General features: G+C 40.8%; 1 protein-coding gene across 7 annotated transcripts in view; it reads right to left on the reverse strand.

The window, feature by feature from the left end:
• USP6NL (USP6 N-terminal like) overlaps positions 1-16,877 on the reverse strand; it is a 145,235-nt gene that overhangs the window by 30,356 nt on the left and 98,002 nt on the right. For all 7 annotated transcript variants that reach the window (XM_034442124.3, XM_034442125.3, XM_034442120.3 and 4 more), the window contains 6 exons: positions 13,231-13,311; positions 8,730-8,837; positions 7,200-7,309; positions 3,537-3,585; positions 2,016-2,136; positions 366-460 (listed from right to left, as the gene is read on the reverse strand). In XM_034442124.3, the coding sequence (XP_034298015.2) occupies positions 366-460; positions 2,016-2,136; positions 3,537-3,585; positions 7,200-7,309; positions 8,730-8,837; positions 13,231-13,311 (564 nt within the window). The remainder of the gene's footprint in view (positions 1-365; positions 461-2,015; positions 2,137-3,536; positions 3,586-7,199; positions 7,310-8,729; positions 8,838-13,230; positions 13,312-16,877) is intronic.

Genomic DNA, 16,877 nt, shown 5'->3' on the forward strand with positions numbered 1-16,877 from the left:
ACTTTAATTAAAAAGACCAAACTAATGACTACAGGTAAAACAACCAGCCTTAGGATAGATAATGAAGATTTCAGAGTGGTAGATTGCTTCTGCTATTTTAGGATCAACCATCCACAGTAAAGGAACATGCAATCAAGAAATATGCCACAGGGTAGCACTTGGTAGAGTAGCCATGAAAAGACCTTGAAAAGTTATTCAGATCCCATGATGTGTCTACGACTATAAAGATTAGAATCGTGCAAGCTGTGGTATTTCCTGTGACACTCTATGGAAGCGAAAGTTAAATGAAAATTAAATGCCAAAGAAATTTCATCTGTGAACCGTCCCCTTGATCAACACATTCATTCGTGTTGGCATTTACTTACAAAATGTTGCTTAAGTTTGGATAAATATTTCTTCATTATTTTGTCATGATGCTCTTGAAACCTCAACAGCTTAGGAAAACCAGGAATAAAAAACCCTAAAATTGGGGAAAGTAGGGGAGGGAAGAGAGAGGTCATCATGAATAAGCATCTATCTATCTATCTATCTATCTATCTATCTATCTTCTACTTATTTCTTTCACCATAAGGCGACACTGCATCCTGTCAAATAAAGTAATGTCAAATAAAAAATATACCACTTAAATAAGATTATTAATCTATACCTAGGTCAGTGATGGCTAATTTTGCCATTGCGTGCCAAAAGTGGGGGGAGAGTGGGGGGGGGGTCATGTGCGCGCGTGCTGACACCCATAATTCTATGCGCTCCCCCACGTATGTGTGCAATCCCCCCATGCTCCCTCCGCTTTTGGCCCGTGATGGCACAGTGGGCCCGGTAAATCCGTTTTTCACTCTCCCCAGGCTCCAGAGCCTTTCTAGAAGCCTGGGGAGGGTGAAAATGGCCTTCCCCACCCCTCCGGAGGCCCTCCGGAGGCTGGACATGGCCTGTTTGCTGACTGGTGGGCCCAGAAGGCCTGAAAATCAGCGTGCTGGAGCTGAGCTTGTGTGCCCATCGATATCGTTCCACATGCCACCTGCGGCACGCGTGCCATAGTTTCGCCATCACGGACCTAGGTAATGAAGCATCCAAATCTGAGCTATAACAATGGGAAAGATGAAAAAGAAAGGGAAAGTGGAAGGAAACAGAAAAGGATGAGCAGTAGCAAGGTGAAGTGTCTCAATTATAGTAGTGAAAGTTGCTTTGCTAGAGGACTTGAACGCTAAGACGGGGACAGACCATCCTGAACAAGGTCTAGTTATGTAGTCACTAAGAGCTGACCTCAATTTGATGGTATATGATCAATCATTCTAGGTTTAATGCAGCTGGCCCCGTTCAGTATCTTTTGGAAGCATGTTATATGAACCGGACCACTGCATGAAGCCATACAGATAGTCCTCAACTTATAACCATAATAGAGACTGCCCATTATGGTTGTAAATCACGACAGTGGTAAAGCAGGTCATCACCTAACCAGACCCAATTTTACCACTTTTTCTATGCCTCTTGTTAAGCGAATGTTAAGATCATTCAGCAAACTCATTGTTCACTATAGGGTATTTTTTGCTGAAAACCAGAAGTAAAGATCTGTTTTTCAGCAAAAACGTCAAAATCGGACTCGTGACTGTAAAACACTGCCAAAAGCCATAAATGTGGGCTGGTTGCTGAACCCCTGAAATGTAGTCACACAATCCGGGGAGGTTGTGTGTGTGTGGGGAGGGAGGAGATCGTCAGAATTTTGTAAGTACTTTTTGGGGATCCATTGAAACTTTCAACAGTCACTAAGCAACCAGTTGTAAATCAAGGACTACCTGTAATACCATTTGTCTCAGCTCTTTGTGATACCCATAATATCTTTGACTTGTCAATTTGGTTTAGGACAGTGGTGTGAACCCAAATGTAACGTTGCAGAACTGAAAAATAAAATCCTAAATGTAATTTTTAAAAAAAAAGGGGGGGGGGTGTTTGCTAAAAGGGTTTAATGTGAAGAGGCCAGTTTAGCTATCGTGACATTGAGTGAAACTTCAGACACCTACCATGCATAGCATGCCTGGGCCCCGAGAGCAGTTTCACCAAAGCCCAGAAAGCATCTTCTTCATTCATGTACATTAGGAGCAATGCGGTGATGTGGCTCATCCCTTGACAGTATCCAACCTCCTGGGAAAAAGCAGACAAAACCGTTACAAAATTTGTGTACGCATGCAAACAAACCCTAAAGCAATTGCACTCACTTTTTCTGTAGTAAGGGTAGACAGAGTGTGAATTATGAGATGTTTGGAGGAAGGATACCCCTGAGGATTAGTTCTCTGTCTGACTTTGCACAGAGAACTGAAAAGGAAAGCGAGACTGGTATAACTAGAGCTTCTACAGGACAAGCTATCATGATCTAATTTTTTATCCTGAAGATGTGGAGGGGCCTCCTAAGGCAGTGTTTCTTAACCTTGGCTAGTTAAGAGCATGTTGGCTGTGGAATTCTGGGAGTTGAAGTCCATGTATCTTAAAGGAGTCAAGGTCGAGAAACACTGCCCTAAGGAAATGTTGACTATAAAGTTAGAAGAGGACAAAGGAGTCTTTTCTTTCCATTTTCTGCACTTTGGCCTGTTGTTATTCCACATCTTTAGCTTATTTCATCTTTAGCTCCTCTCCCCTTTTTAGATAACCAGATGAACCCTGATGATGAAATTCTAGTTAGTACAAAACAGCCTTCAAGGCAGAAAATTTGTACTGTCAGAAGGAAGTCAGGGCAAAACCTCTAATTAAATTTCTCTCCTTTCAAACGGATTCATTTGAACAAAGAATTTGGACCTAGCCTGAAATGTCCATATTAATTTAGTCCAACCTATTCCCCAAAGTGAGACTATACCATCGTTTAGAGTTTATGCTACCTTAAAGAGTTTTGTTGTGAGTTTCATGGAACTCAATCTGACATTTCTGAGTAGGAAGCCACAGAATTATACATAAAGCAAACAAGTTATGGATTTTAGCCCACTAATAGAGTTTGGTTTATCCTAGTATTGGTACTAAACAATTTACTTGTTCAGCTCAATAGATTAAAATGGCTACTCCTCTTCAATTCTTTCATATCAGAGGTAAGAAAGAGACCACTCTTGTCTTTTCAGGAACGTTTGTAACTTTCTGTTCCAGAATTCCAGAACTATTTCTTGTATGTGACCCAGCTCGATAACGCTGGGTCACATACAAGAAATAGTTAACAAGAAATTAACATACAAGAAATTTATTAAGCATAACATGTAGCAAATTATTGGCTGAGTGAACTTATTCACCACTTTTTTTTTTTACAGTTTCTGATCTTAATGGTTCCAGGAAAGCATTTGCAAAACAGATGCTTTGATAGCATCGGGCCAAGAATCAGAAGTATTTTCTTTTTACCCCTGTTGGGCCAAACAATCCAATACAGAATCACGCCTCTTCAAACTCGCCGTTTCCATGTTGCCCTTGAGAATTCTATTTCCATGAATTCAATATCGTTTAAGAGTGACCTATGTAACTGACTGTGAATAGATGCAAAGAAGCATGCACAGACCAGAGCATCTTACCGTATTATAAACAGAATATGCAGCTAAGACATGGAACAAAGATTGTTGCCTAGGAGGGGGGAAAAAAAAAAAAAAGACAGAATGTAACTATACAAAATCAAAATGTTGTTTTGGAGCCACGTTACAGGAAAAATTACTTGTAATGTAAAATGTTGCTGGCTTAATTTCATATCAGTCCTATTTTGTACGTCTGTATAACCTTGCACAGTGGTTTTAACTGTATAACCCTGCACACTGAAAGCAGCTTACTATTTACAAAGATCAGCTATCTATCTATTGTGTGTGTGTGTGTGTGTGTGTGTGTGTGTGTGTGTGTGTGTGTGTTAAAAGCAAGTACAACAGTGTTCCATTATATGATAAAATATTTACAAAAGCTCTCTTTGAAGGGAAAAAGAGACCAAGTAGGGTGTTGTCTATCTGGAAAAGAGCTCTGTTACAACCAAAGAAAGCGAGCATTGAAGGAAAGGGACTGTTGTAGAGAAACATATTCAAGTTACAAAATGTAATATGGTATTTTGTAAAAATACAATGAAACCTGGACACCTGGGGTACATGTTTCTAGCTTGCCCTTCCCTTCATTCTCATCCACATTTTAGCCCCAATCTGAATTTTGGCTCCAGGGAGTAGGCTAAATCCTCACCGCTTTATTTTTTATCCCATCTTTATTGTTTTTACAAATAAGGCAGCAAATATATTCAACACACCTTCCTCTTCCTATTTTCCCCACAACAATCCTGTGGGGTGAACTGGGTTGAGAGAGAGTGGCTGGCCCAAAATCACCCAGTTGGCTTTGATGCCTAAGGCAGGACTAGAACTCACCATCTCCTGGTGATTGGCTCAAGGTCACTCAGCTGGTTCTCCTGCCTAAGGCAGGAGTCGAACTGATGGTCTCCTACTTTCCAGCCTGGTGCCTTAACCACTAGACCAAATTTCTTTTGACTTTCTTTCCCATTTACTAACTTGGTTTCCTTATCTTTACAACAGAATTCCTTCCTCTCTTGTGCATAGATACAGTCACTCTGGCTACGTAACAACAACATCTGAAGTTGAAATTTTGACATCCTCCTCGTCTTCCTCTTCCTCCTGACAAAATGTATGGACGCTTGCCAGAGAAAACATGCCATCTTCTACACTCTCTGCAATCCAAGAGAGGCACCCACCGAAGAGGAAACAGTACAGGTAGTCTTCGAGTTATGAATGTAACTGAGCCCCACAATTATGGTTATAAATCGTGATGGTTGTAAAGCAAGTCACAATGTGACTGGGCCTGATTTTACAACCTTTTTTTTTTTTTTTGCAGCAGTCGTAAAGCAAATGCCACGGTTGTTAAGTGAACACATTGTTCATGATGGGACGGGTTTTTGCAGAAACTGGAAGTAAACGCCAGTTTCCAGCAAAAACATAAAGTTGTGATCGTGTAATCACTACAATGCTACAAACCAACCACTTAAACTGTGGTCATGTGCCTGTGGGGTTGTGGGCAGATGTTAGCACTTCGAATTCAAATCCTAAGTCCCATTTTAGCGATCCACTGTTAACTGCCAGTCGTAAGTCGAGGACTACCTATAACTGGGGGACTTTTTGGTGGTCCCCTCCTTCTTGTATACTCTGTCCTTGAAAGTTGGGATGGCTCCTTTCCTGTTAATCATCAGGAGCAGTTACAATGCTGCTCTTCCAGTGCCTTTGAGGAATAATTGTTATTGTTATAAGTCGTGAGAGCTATCTGACGAGTTTTATTGTGAACATTTTCTCAAGTTGTTACGCCTCTTGTTGCCGATTATCAATCTGTCGGTTTGATCACAGTTGTTCTTGTCTTGTTTACTGTATTGAGCCATTCAAACAGAAATTGGGTAAACAAACCAATCAGGGGAAATGCAATTTATTTATTTTTTTAAAAAAAACCAGAGCTTCGCTCGCATACAGCTCTAGTCATAAGAGGTTGCAATGCTAACCCCATGACACAGTATTTCATCTTAATCGTCTCAAAGGGAAGGAAAAAAACCATGTTCAGAAATTAGAACAGGCAATTTAGATGTATCTAAGAGCTTGGATAATGTTCAGTGGAATTACTGGCATTTTATTTTTCCATGATGCTATTTCACTAACTGTTCTGATAATTCTCCTGAGGTTAAAAAATGTTTTGTTTTGTTTTTTTAAAAAAAAAAACGATCTGCAATTTAATCTGCTCATTTCTCAGAGAGGGAGTACAACTGTCTAAAATAATCACAATCCAAAATCTACTTAGAACACTCTCACAACTAACTAAACAATAATTTTGTTGGTTCGGTTTTTGCAAAAGGGAGCTTGGGGCAATACTTCATAGTAAACATAAGCTGACTGTAATACTTAAGAAGCCATTTGCAACCTGGTGCCCTTCTGGTGCTTCGGATCTACAACTCACAACACTGGTGGTGAATCTGGAGAGTTGTGATCAGTGGTGAAATCTAAAATTTGTTACTACCGGTTCTGTGGGCGTGGCTTGGTGTGTGTGTGTGGGGGGGGTAAATTGGGTGGGCGTGGCCAACTTTTTTTTTTTTTTTAACTTTTAAAAGCATTTTTTCTACAACCTCTTCGGAGAAAGAGGTTGTTAAAAAAATGCTTTTAAAAGCCTCTGACGATCCCAGCTGAGCCGCGCGATCATCAGAGGCTTTCTTTTTACTTTTAAAAGCATTTTTTTGGCCGAAGAAGTTGTAGAAAAAATGCTTTTAAAATTTTTTAAAAAGCCTCTGATGATTGCACGGCTCAGCTGGGCATGGGAGGGCAGGGATTTTTGCTACCAGTTTTCTGAACCACCTGCCTCCATCGCTACCGGATCAGGCGATCCGATCCGAATCGGGAGCATTTCACCCCTGGCTGTAATCCTATTGTATCTGTAACAGGCTCTCATAATTTCCAAATATATTTAACCTAAAAAAATACTGAAAGAATACTGAATTTTCTTCATATGTATCTATATAGCTATGGGAGGCTACCAAATATCATTTTTGGATTAATAATTGGAATTCTTTCAAAGCTAATCCTAGCAGGTATCTGAATATGGCAATTTTGGAACACTTTTGTTCAAGATAGTTTAGTGTTTCTTTCTGGCATTTTAAAATGCAGGGTAAGAGTTTTTTAAATTTGCTTGGACCATTTCAAAACATGCAGCATTCAGGATTTAATATGGGAACACATGCCTCTGTTTCAATGTTAAAATGTTCCTATTTAAAAAATCTTAAAACTCTTTTCTAGAAATCTTGCTAAGGATGCTTTTCTTATGTGGATGCCAGCCTGTTAATTACAGATGAGCATGATTCTGCTTTGAATTTCAGAGCAACACATGTATTTTTGAATCCAGAACTCCTATGGCAGAGAGACAATACTGATAGAAGAAAATATCTGTAGTTCAAGGTTGAACTGTGAGGTCCTTGGTGCTCTCTGAACTCGGTATTTTCTTGCAGACGTTTCATTACCCAACTATATAACATCATCAGTGCACACACCTCTTCAAGAAAACTACCAAGCTCAAAGAGTACCAAAGATCTCACAGACAGACAATAAGCTGGAATCAAGGGGGTGGGAAGAAGTTTTGCCCTGGAAGGACAGGACTCAAAATTTTGTTACAGTAAATCTCTTGATTTAAAAAAGCAACAAGATCCACGTGAAGGGAGTCAATTCACTCACTTTACTCCGTATCTATCTCTGAACATGATGTGATCCCGATAGGTCCGATTAACATCAAGATCTATTTGCCGGATATCTGGAGAGGTTCCTCTTGCTCGAGTTTTTAAAGTCTACGGGGAGAAAGAGAGAAACAGTCAACAAATATGTATATACACCAAGACTTCACTACTCATTGTAGCTCATCATCCTTTTCGATGACTCTCCACTTCTCACAAAGGTCATAAACCTATTTAGCTTGGGCTGAGGGAAGCAGAACAGATTTGCTCTCTTACAAAATACCTTCTTCCAACAAGAGACAGGTAGTCCTCAAATTACAACAATTCGTTTAATGACTGTTCAAAGTTCCGGCACTGAAAAAAAGTTATTTCTGACTTTTTCACACTTTATGACTGTTGCGGCATCCCCATGGTCATGCGATCAAAATTCGGACATTAGGCAACTGGTTCCTATTTATGATGGTGGCATATGACGGGGTCACATGACCCCGGTGTCCCGGGGTCATGTGATTATTTTTTGTAACCTTCTCACAAGCAAAATCAATGGGGAAGCCAGATTCACTTGTTAGTTAACTTTACAACTGCAGTGATTCATTTAACAAAAATTTGGGCTCAATGGTGGTGGTAAGTCTAGGACAGGGGTCTGTCTGTAAGCTTAAACACTCAAAAAGCCATTTGGACCAGTTTCCCACAGAAAAGAAAACCCTGGGAGCCACAAAACCCTTCCCGTGCCTGACTATTTCTTGAGCTGCCACAAAACTAGCATTATGTAGTTGAATTAAATGTTCTTTGGTCGCCACGATGTAAAAAAGATGTTGAGACTCTAGAAAGAGTGCAGAGAAAAGCAACAAAGATGATTAGGGGACTGGAGGCTAAAACACATGAAGAACGGTTGCAGGAACTGGGTATGTCTAGTCTGATGAAGAGAAGGATTAGGAGAGAGATGATAGCAGTGTTCCAATATCTCAGGGGCTGCCATAAAGAAGAGGGAGTCAAACTATTCTTCAAAGCACCTGAGGGTAGAACAAGAAGCAATGGGTGGAAACTAATCAAGGAGAGAAGCAACTTAGAACAAAGGAGAAATTTCCTGACAGTTAGAACAATTCATCAGTGGAACAACTTGCCTCCAGAAGTTGTGGATGCCCCAACACTGGAAATTTTTAAGAAGATGTTGGATAACCATTTGTCTGAAGTGGTGTAGGGTTTCCTGCCAAAGCAGGGGGTTGGACTAGAAGACCTCCAAGGTCCCTTCCAACTCTGTTATTCTATTCTATTCTAATTTTGTTTTCTTCTGAAACTTTTATTTTCTTGGATTTATCCATGGTTGGCCTACTGGGGGTTGAAAAGCTCAAAAAATTGTGTGCCGGCAGGTTCGCACATTGGTGGTTGTGATACATATTTTAGGGGGGGAAAAGGTGCATCTTATACTCGGACAAATACCATATTTTACCCCTCTTAAATGGATTAGATTTACTATTTGCATCATCATATGAAATAAAAGCTTTATGTTTCACTTTCTGGCTTGGAAACTCACATTATAATAACCTCTCATTTCTTCTTTCATTTTTGGGACATCGAGCAACAGGGACCAGATTTCACCTCTCAGCTGCAATGGAATTCCTTTATAGATTCGCCTGTGAAACTGTGCCCGAAAAAGAAAAGCAAATGTAATTAACATGTATAGAAGTAAATCAGAGTGAAATTATTACATGATTGCTATTGCAATACCAAGAGGTACAGGTAGTCCTCAACTTACAACTACAATTGAGCCCAAAATTTACGTTGTATGGGGAGACATTTGTTAAGTGAGCTTTGCCCCATTTTATGACCTCTCTTGCTATACTTGTTAAGTGAATCACTGCAATTAAGTTAATAACATGATTGTTAAGTGAATCTGGCTTCCCTCGTTGATCATGGGATGCTGCATTGGTCATAAGTATGAAAAACGGTCATGGGGCACTTTTTTCACTGGTATTGTAACTTTGAATGGTCACTAAACAAACTGTTGTAAGTTGAGGACTACCTATATAAGTGATATGCTTTCAAAGCAGAGATGGCTCTTAGGATTGGATTGCAGGCTGCAGCCAATGCGAAATTGGACACTGCTGAAAACTGGTCATGCTGCAGATCTCATCAACCAAAGATTGCTAGCTGGCGGGGATCAGAAAACAGGCCTTTTTTGCAGTGGCCTCTGCTATGTGGAGTATCTTCCCCTCAGAGATTAGCTGCTTTCTGTATCATCTCTATTTTTACCATGAAATGCGCTCTAGGCATAGATCAACTAGAACTATTTAAATCAGAATAGATGCTAGCTAAGATATCCTTATTGAATAAATTATGATTTGGGGGAAACAGTTTAAACAAATCAGTAAATGAAATGGATCTTTAATCTCCTGGTTTTAGATCATAATTTACAAATCAAAGATTCCTAACTGATTTCACAATTATAAATCTTTAATTACTATGTCATGTGGTACATAAAACATAGTGGATTTTGTAAACCAGCCCAATATGGCTCTTATTTTTAACTATGCAGTCAAAATTAAATCCTTCAGAACCTCACACTTTTTCAAGCCCATGCACTTGAGAATGAAAAAGATTGTGCTCCTTCAAATATCAAATTTATAGCAGTTAATAAATTGCATTTTTATCACCTGTTCGTAATAACATGCAGCCAACATACATACAAATGATATATATGTTCACCAGTCAGCTCAGACACAGTATGTGTCCACTTCATCCTTCTGTTCAAAATTTTAACTCCTATCCTAATTACTACTTTTGAAATTGGAATACAGCTTTATTGATGGTTGTGAAATGTATTCTTGATATGAGATAAATAAAATTTAAGAAAAGCTAGTAGGCTTCACCTGGCATCACTGAAATGGAACAGGATCAAAATCTACTGTTAAAGTACACTGAATAAGCAGATTTTTGTCTATTTTAAATATTTTAAAAATATTTCATTATTTCTCCAGCACCACATTTTAGTTAAAAAAAAAACAACCCAACATACTCCTTCAGCAGTCTCTGTCATGCAACCCTTGAGTTGCATTAATGCAACCTTAAGTAAATAATGTCCATTTTATGCTTGTTCTGACTTGCTTAGAGCAAAGAATTCCAGAACAGACCTTCTGCATCCATTGATGGAAACACCAAATTAAATGCCCACCAAATTTAAAAAAAAAGTAAAAATAACATTTACCAGCAATAAAGATAATCTCAAGGAGATCAGTTAAATCCCTTCTTAAATTTCTCCGATTTAACATTTTCTGACTGCTTTGGGTGAACAAAGGATTTTTTTTTAAAGTACTTTTCAGGAGGTATGTGAGATCAGACAATCCATAATTCACAGAAAGTCTCATTTAACAGTCCTTCGAAAGCCTGAGATTCTGCTATCAAAAACAACAGAGAACCTGTCTGGCTAAAGAAGCCATCATTTAAAATATTCACTTTCCTTTCTGTTTCAAACTCTGATAGTTCAAAAGAGAAAACTTACTACAGTAGCAATCCTTGAGAAGAAGGAATTTGTACTTGTTTATCTACCACTAAGCCATGTTTCAGCATACATCAAACCACAGGCTGGTATCATGGAAACAAGCCAGAATTAGATTTTGATTCTGGAGCATTCCTAATCTAATTCTAGGATCAGACACACACATCAACCTCCACGGTCATATGAAGAGATCCAGTGGCTTCCCATAAAGAGAGACCAGTTCTGAATCAAGATGGGAAGCCAGTTTACTGTCGTTGCCTGCACTTAAGTCCTAGTGAAGATATGATGATTTGTTTAGTTGCAGTACACGCAGGAAAAGAATCGTGTGCTCCATCTCTCCTGTGTACAGATTATGCTCTTCTTTTTTGGAAGCAGTGATGAGCATCATATTGGCACCAGTCTTAATGCTCCCTGTGGCTAGCTGAAAATTACATTGAACAGCACAGAATCAAGTTAGCACATTTTTGTTCCCTTAAAGTAATATTGAACTATACCGAAATTTTGTCAGGAATTGCTTCAAGGGGATAAAAAAGCAACTTCTCTGTACCGTAGTAATTTTATAAGAGCTTCCACCACACCAAACATTGTGTTTTATAATATTCAGGAGTACGTTTTTATAGCTCATAAAATGGGAAGATTCCTATAAAGGAAAGAAGTTTAAAGCAGGCTTGGAGTAAAGCAATGTCACCAACGCAGCACCGATGGGTAGCAGGATGCTAACTCAAAACGCCCCACTTTCCTTTCCCACAAAATAAACTACTCTGTGTGTGTGAGAGAGAGAGAGTGGGGGGAGAGGGAGAGACAGAGGGAGGGGGAGAGAGAGAGAGGGAGAGAGAGAGGGAGAGAGAGAGAGAGAGAGAGAGATTATAGCCATCTCCCATTAAATATTGGCCAAATGATGGCATTCTTCAAAGAAGCACCTGAGCCTTTATATGAGGGTCAGGGATGAGCAGTTTCTACAATGAAAGAAAGGAAGCAGATGGATTTTGTAAGACAGTTTTTTAAAAAGTCTTTGTTTGTTTATTCAATTTCTCATAGCCACCCATCTCAAATGACTCAGGATGGAAGGGGGGGGGGAAGAGGAGGAGAAGAGAGAGGAGAAGGGGAAGGAGGGAGGGGGAGAGGAAAGGGGAGAGAAGGGAGGGGGGAGAGAACAGAGAAGAGGGGAAGGGAGAGGGAAGGGGGGGAGAGATGAGAAGGGAGGGGAGGAGGGGAAGAAGAGGGGAGGAGAAGGGAAGGAGGGGGAACAAGGAGAGGATAAGAAACCAAAGTAATAGATACCAGTGATGGTTAACCTTTTTGGCATCGAGTGCCGAAACTGGAGCCTGCGTGCGTGCTGGAGTGCCAAAACCCAGAAGACAGCAGCTGGCCGGCGCACAAGCGTGCGACAGAACCCGGAAGAGCAGCTGGCGATGGCGCGCGTGCCCACAGAGACGGCTCTGCGTGCCACCTCTGGCATACGTGCCATAAGTTCGCCATCATGGATATATACCAAGAAAATTATAACCAAGTTAACACACTTAGGGCTCCAAACCTGGGCACATAACCAGGTCTTCACCACCTTGTAAAAGACCAACAGGGTCAAGGTCATTGCAATCTCTGAAGGGAGAACCTTCTGGGGGGCAGGTGCTACAGTATTCCCCACCAGATGACAGTTCTTGGGTGACAGGACTCGTTGCATGCCCAACCTGCCAGAACAAATTAGATGGATGGAGACAACTGGGAGGAGATGGTCCCTCAGGTAACCCAGTCCCAAGCCACGAAGGGCTTCAAAGGTGACAACCAGCACCTTGAATTGCATCCGGAAAATCTGGCAACCAATGCAGTTCACGCACCAGTGATGTTATATGTGCATTTACTACCCATGCAGCCGCATTCTGTTCTATATGTCTGTTTAGTGACCGGTCAAAGTTACAACAGCACTGGAAAAAGTGACTTATGACTGTTTTTCACGCTTATAACCATTGCAGAATCCCCATAGTTACACGATCAAAATTGAAGCGCTTGGCCACTGACTCATATTTATGACGGTTGCAATGTTCTGGGGTCATGTGGTCACCTTTTGCGGCCTTCTGACAAGTCACGTCAACGAGGAAACCAGATTCACTAACTTAAGTGTTACTAAATTAACAACTGCAGTGATTCACTTAACAACTGTGGCAAAAAAGGTCGTAAAAATGGGGCAAAATTCATTTGACAACTGTCTTGCTTAGAAACAGAAATGTTGGGCTCAATTGCGGTCCTAATTCAAGGACTACCTGTAGTTGAAACTTCTGAATGCTCTTCAAGGGCAGCCCCATATAGAGGAGACTGCAGAGAGGTCACAAGGCATGGATTTTTACACTCCTACTCCACAATTATAAGCCAGCGTTTTTGAAATAGTTACACTTCAGAAATTCTGATATCCAGCTTCTTTGTACTTTGTTCTTTTAGCAAACATCACAATAGGTGGGTAAAAAGTCCAAGGCTACAGCACCCAATGTGTACTTTTGCATTCAATAAATATAATACAATTGCTGAAGGAAACGCTCAACCTTACCTTATCTGTGTTCTTGTATTTCTCCCAGCTTTTTAACATCTTCAACCATTTTGTAGTTCTTTCAATCTCGAGCTGCTTTTGCTGAAATAAAATCAGAGGCCATTATTCTCTCCACTTCAAATACTCTCAAGGATTCTTTTTTCAACATTTATAAGCATCTAGGAAACAGACATTGTGAAGTTTTTAACAGCCTTAAATCACGAGCAAATGTTTTAAATCAAATGGAAGGCCCACTCAACTGAACAGACCCCTCTCTCCTAGGTTTTTGTCTTAAACAGCATGGGCGTTCACAATTTTCAGCAAATGAGGAAATAGTTAATAGTTGAATTTGTGTGTGTGTGTTTTTTCAATACACTTTAATAAGGTTTTATTACATTAAAAGCATAAAAAATTATTTCACTCAGCAACAGCTATTTGTGGTGTTTTTCTTGTGACGATAATTTGTGCATTATTTACAAAAATTAAATTGTGCGTATTTACATTCTTATTTTATCTATTACTTATACTTAATAACTATTTATCTTTAATCTATCTCCATTCTGTCCAGTTATACCACTGTTCCCACACATTGTAAAATATCGATGCCTCTTTATCTTTTAGACTCAGAGTTAATTTGTCCATTTCTGCGCAATTCATGATCTTTTGTATGACCAGTTTCTCTGCGGGTGTGCATGGCTGTTTCCAACATTGAGCGCAGGCAATCCTGTCAGCGGTTAATATGTGTAGTACTAGATATTTTGTGCCCTTCACATATTTTTTTTCTTTCTTTCTTTATGTGTGTTTAACCATCCACTCCGTATGAAAGGCCTTTTTATACCAAGTTTATACCAAGCAAAAGAATTTAACTAAAATTAAATATATTTTTAATGGATTATTTTCTGTACCCTGGGCAATAATACTTAAAATTCCAAGAAATCTGGGTTTCCCCAACAGAAGTCTCTGGGTATTAAGAGATAGCTGCAAGTGGCTCTACAGCCTAACCGAGTGTTGTGGTCCGCCAGCAGCCTGTGAAGCTGGCAGCGGAGTCAGACAGCGATGAGGCTGAGGAAGAACAGGGACCAGTCCTGGAGGCTGGGGAAGGCCCGGATGAGGGCTCTGCGTCGGAGGCAGAGATGAGGCCAAGGCCATCGGGGAGTGATGTGCGGACTCCGGAGCCTCCAGAGGCTGACAGCAGAGAGGCAGAGGAACAGGAGGAGCCTGTTCCTAGTGCACGTATGAGAAGAGCTGCCAGAAGGCAGGAGCAGCTAAAGCAAAAAGGACGAACTCGGGAGTAGGGCCAAGAGATGATTGGCCCCTCCCATAAGGCTTTAAAAAACCAGCAACGGCTCTTGGGTTTTTTGTCAGAAAAACTTTGATAAACTTGGTTCTTATCTTGCTCGGAGTCCTCTGCTTCTGAACTTTTGCCAAGAGAAGCCTTTGGCAGTTTGCCTAATTATACCAAGGTTGATGATAAGACTTTGTTTGATTTAGTTTGGACTACGCTGAAAAGGAGTTAATTCTCAGCTGTTCTAATAAAGTCTGTTTGTTTTCAAACTGTTTGCATCTAATACTACCTACTAGGGCCTGGGTCACAACACCAAGCTCTAATTTTAGATCATCATCATCTTTTTTTAAGACTGCTTGTGAGAGATTAAGGCTCCACCACTTCGCACAGCAAGACCTTTTCACTATTGCTTTCCTAACGTTAGTACTTCACACTGCTACCTGTATTCACACTGTATTCACACTTCACACTGCTACTTGTATGCTTCCAGGAACTGGCATTCAGCCATTGATTTTCAGAGGGAAGGACTGGCAGAAAACTCAAGGAGGTTTGATGGACCACGAGAGAGCTTTTGAAAACTCTTTGTGCTGCCATCTATTAAATACAGGGAATCCTCCACTTACAACCGTTTGTTTAATGACTGTTCGAAGTTACAATGGCACTGGGAAAAGTGGTTTACGACCAGTTTTCACACTTATGACCGTTGCAGCATCCCCATGGTCACGTGATCAAAATTCAGATGCTTAGCGACTGGCACGTATTTAGGACGGTTGCAGGGTCCCAGGGTCATGTGACTACCTTTTGCAACCTCCTGACAAACAAAGTCAATGGAGAAGCCGGATTCACTTAACAACTCTGCAATTAACTTAAGAAGTAGCAATAACAATAGCTTCTTAGACTTATATACTGCTTGTTCTGCCCTGGCAATGGACCCCCAAAGAATGCAGCACACACAAACTCTATACAAAGCTTATTTTACTCAAATAACTTAGTCTTTATCAATCAAAAGCTGTTAATGAACTGTCTTAACAGCCTACCAGAATTCTAAGATAAGGTAATCACAGTCTTACTAGAGTTGGCAGAAAGCCCAGAAGCAATTTTGCAGACATGAGAGTGAACTAAGGTTGTTCTCTACAGCTTGTTGCAAGTGGCGTTCCTTCTTAAATAGGCTAAGGGAGTGGCCAATTATCCTCAAGCCTTACTCTCGAGGAGTCCTCCTCCTGAGGAGCCACTCCTGCCTTTTGGCAGCTCTGTGCACCCATGCATTGAGAAAAGGCTCCTCCTCTTCGTCCTCTTCACTTAAAGGAGCTTCTGGAGGTTCCGAAGACCCTGGCTGAATCCCTGCCTCTGGCACCACATCTTCTCCAGCCTCCTCACTGTCCGACTTGAGCGCCAGCTGCACAGGCTGCTGACGCACCACACCAGCCTCCTCGTTGTCGGAATCAGCTACAATCTGCACAGGCGGCTGACGGGCCACAACACTGCTCCACAGTGCTTTACAACACTCTCTGGGCAGTTTACAATCTCAGCCTATTGCCCCCAACAATCCGGGTCCTCATTTTACCGACCTCGGAAGGATGGAAGGCTGAGTCAACCTTGAGCCCTGTCAGAATCGAACTCCAGACTGTGGGTAGAATTTGCCTGCAGTACTGCATTCTAACCACTGTGCCACCAGGTCAAATGCAGTGACTCACTTAAGAACTGTGGAAAGAAAGGTCATAAAATGGGGTAAAACTTGTTTAATAACTGTCTCGCTTAGCAACAGAAATGTTGGGCTCAATTGTGGTTGTAAGCTGAGGACTACCGTACCTGTATCTGGATTCTTGCAGCCCAGGTAAGGGATTCTTAACGTTTAAGCCAGCGTTTTTTTACAAATTTTGGCAACTTTAAAGTGGATGGACTTCAACTCCCAGAATTTCCCAACCAGTCTACACATCGGAAAGTTGCCAAGGTTGAAAAACACTGTTTTAAGCAGTGGAGTCCAACCAGATGGGCTCTTTCTCGCCACCTCGTAAGACAGCCAAAAACCTAAGATTCCTGCATTTTATCTTTTGGAGAAGTGGCTCTGCTAGACACAGCTCTCAACGAGCATCATTTTATGCGCTAGGACCTAACAACACAACCGAATATGATAGTGTTTGGAGACACTTCTCCCTTGAAGCCTGCCAATTTCAGAAATATCCTTTCAAGTAAACAGTTCGATAATTTAAGGCTTTGTGCACAAACGTCCTTGCAATAATTTCTAGATTCTAGCCGTGCCAATAAAAAGCAAAAAATGAAAATTACGCAGCTCTTCGGCCGCACCCCTTCGAGACGTGTAATTTAGTTTAAATACTTCGGTATAGCTAGGCATGTCGGTTAAGATATACTGAGTAATGACTGT

This window comes from Pantherophis guttatus, chromosome 7 (genome assembly GCF_059756535.1).
Source record: "Pantherophis guttatus breed Tessera chromosome 7, ASM5975653v1, whole genome shotgun sequence".
Lineage (NCBI taxonomy): Eukaryota > Metazoa > Chordata > Lepidosauria > Squamata > Colubridae > Pantherophis > Pantherophis guttatus.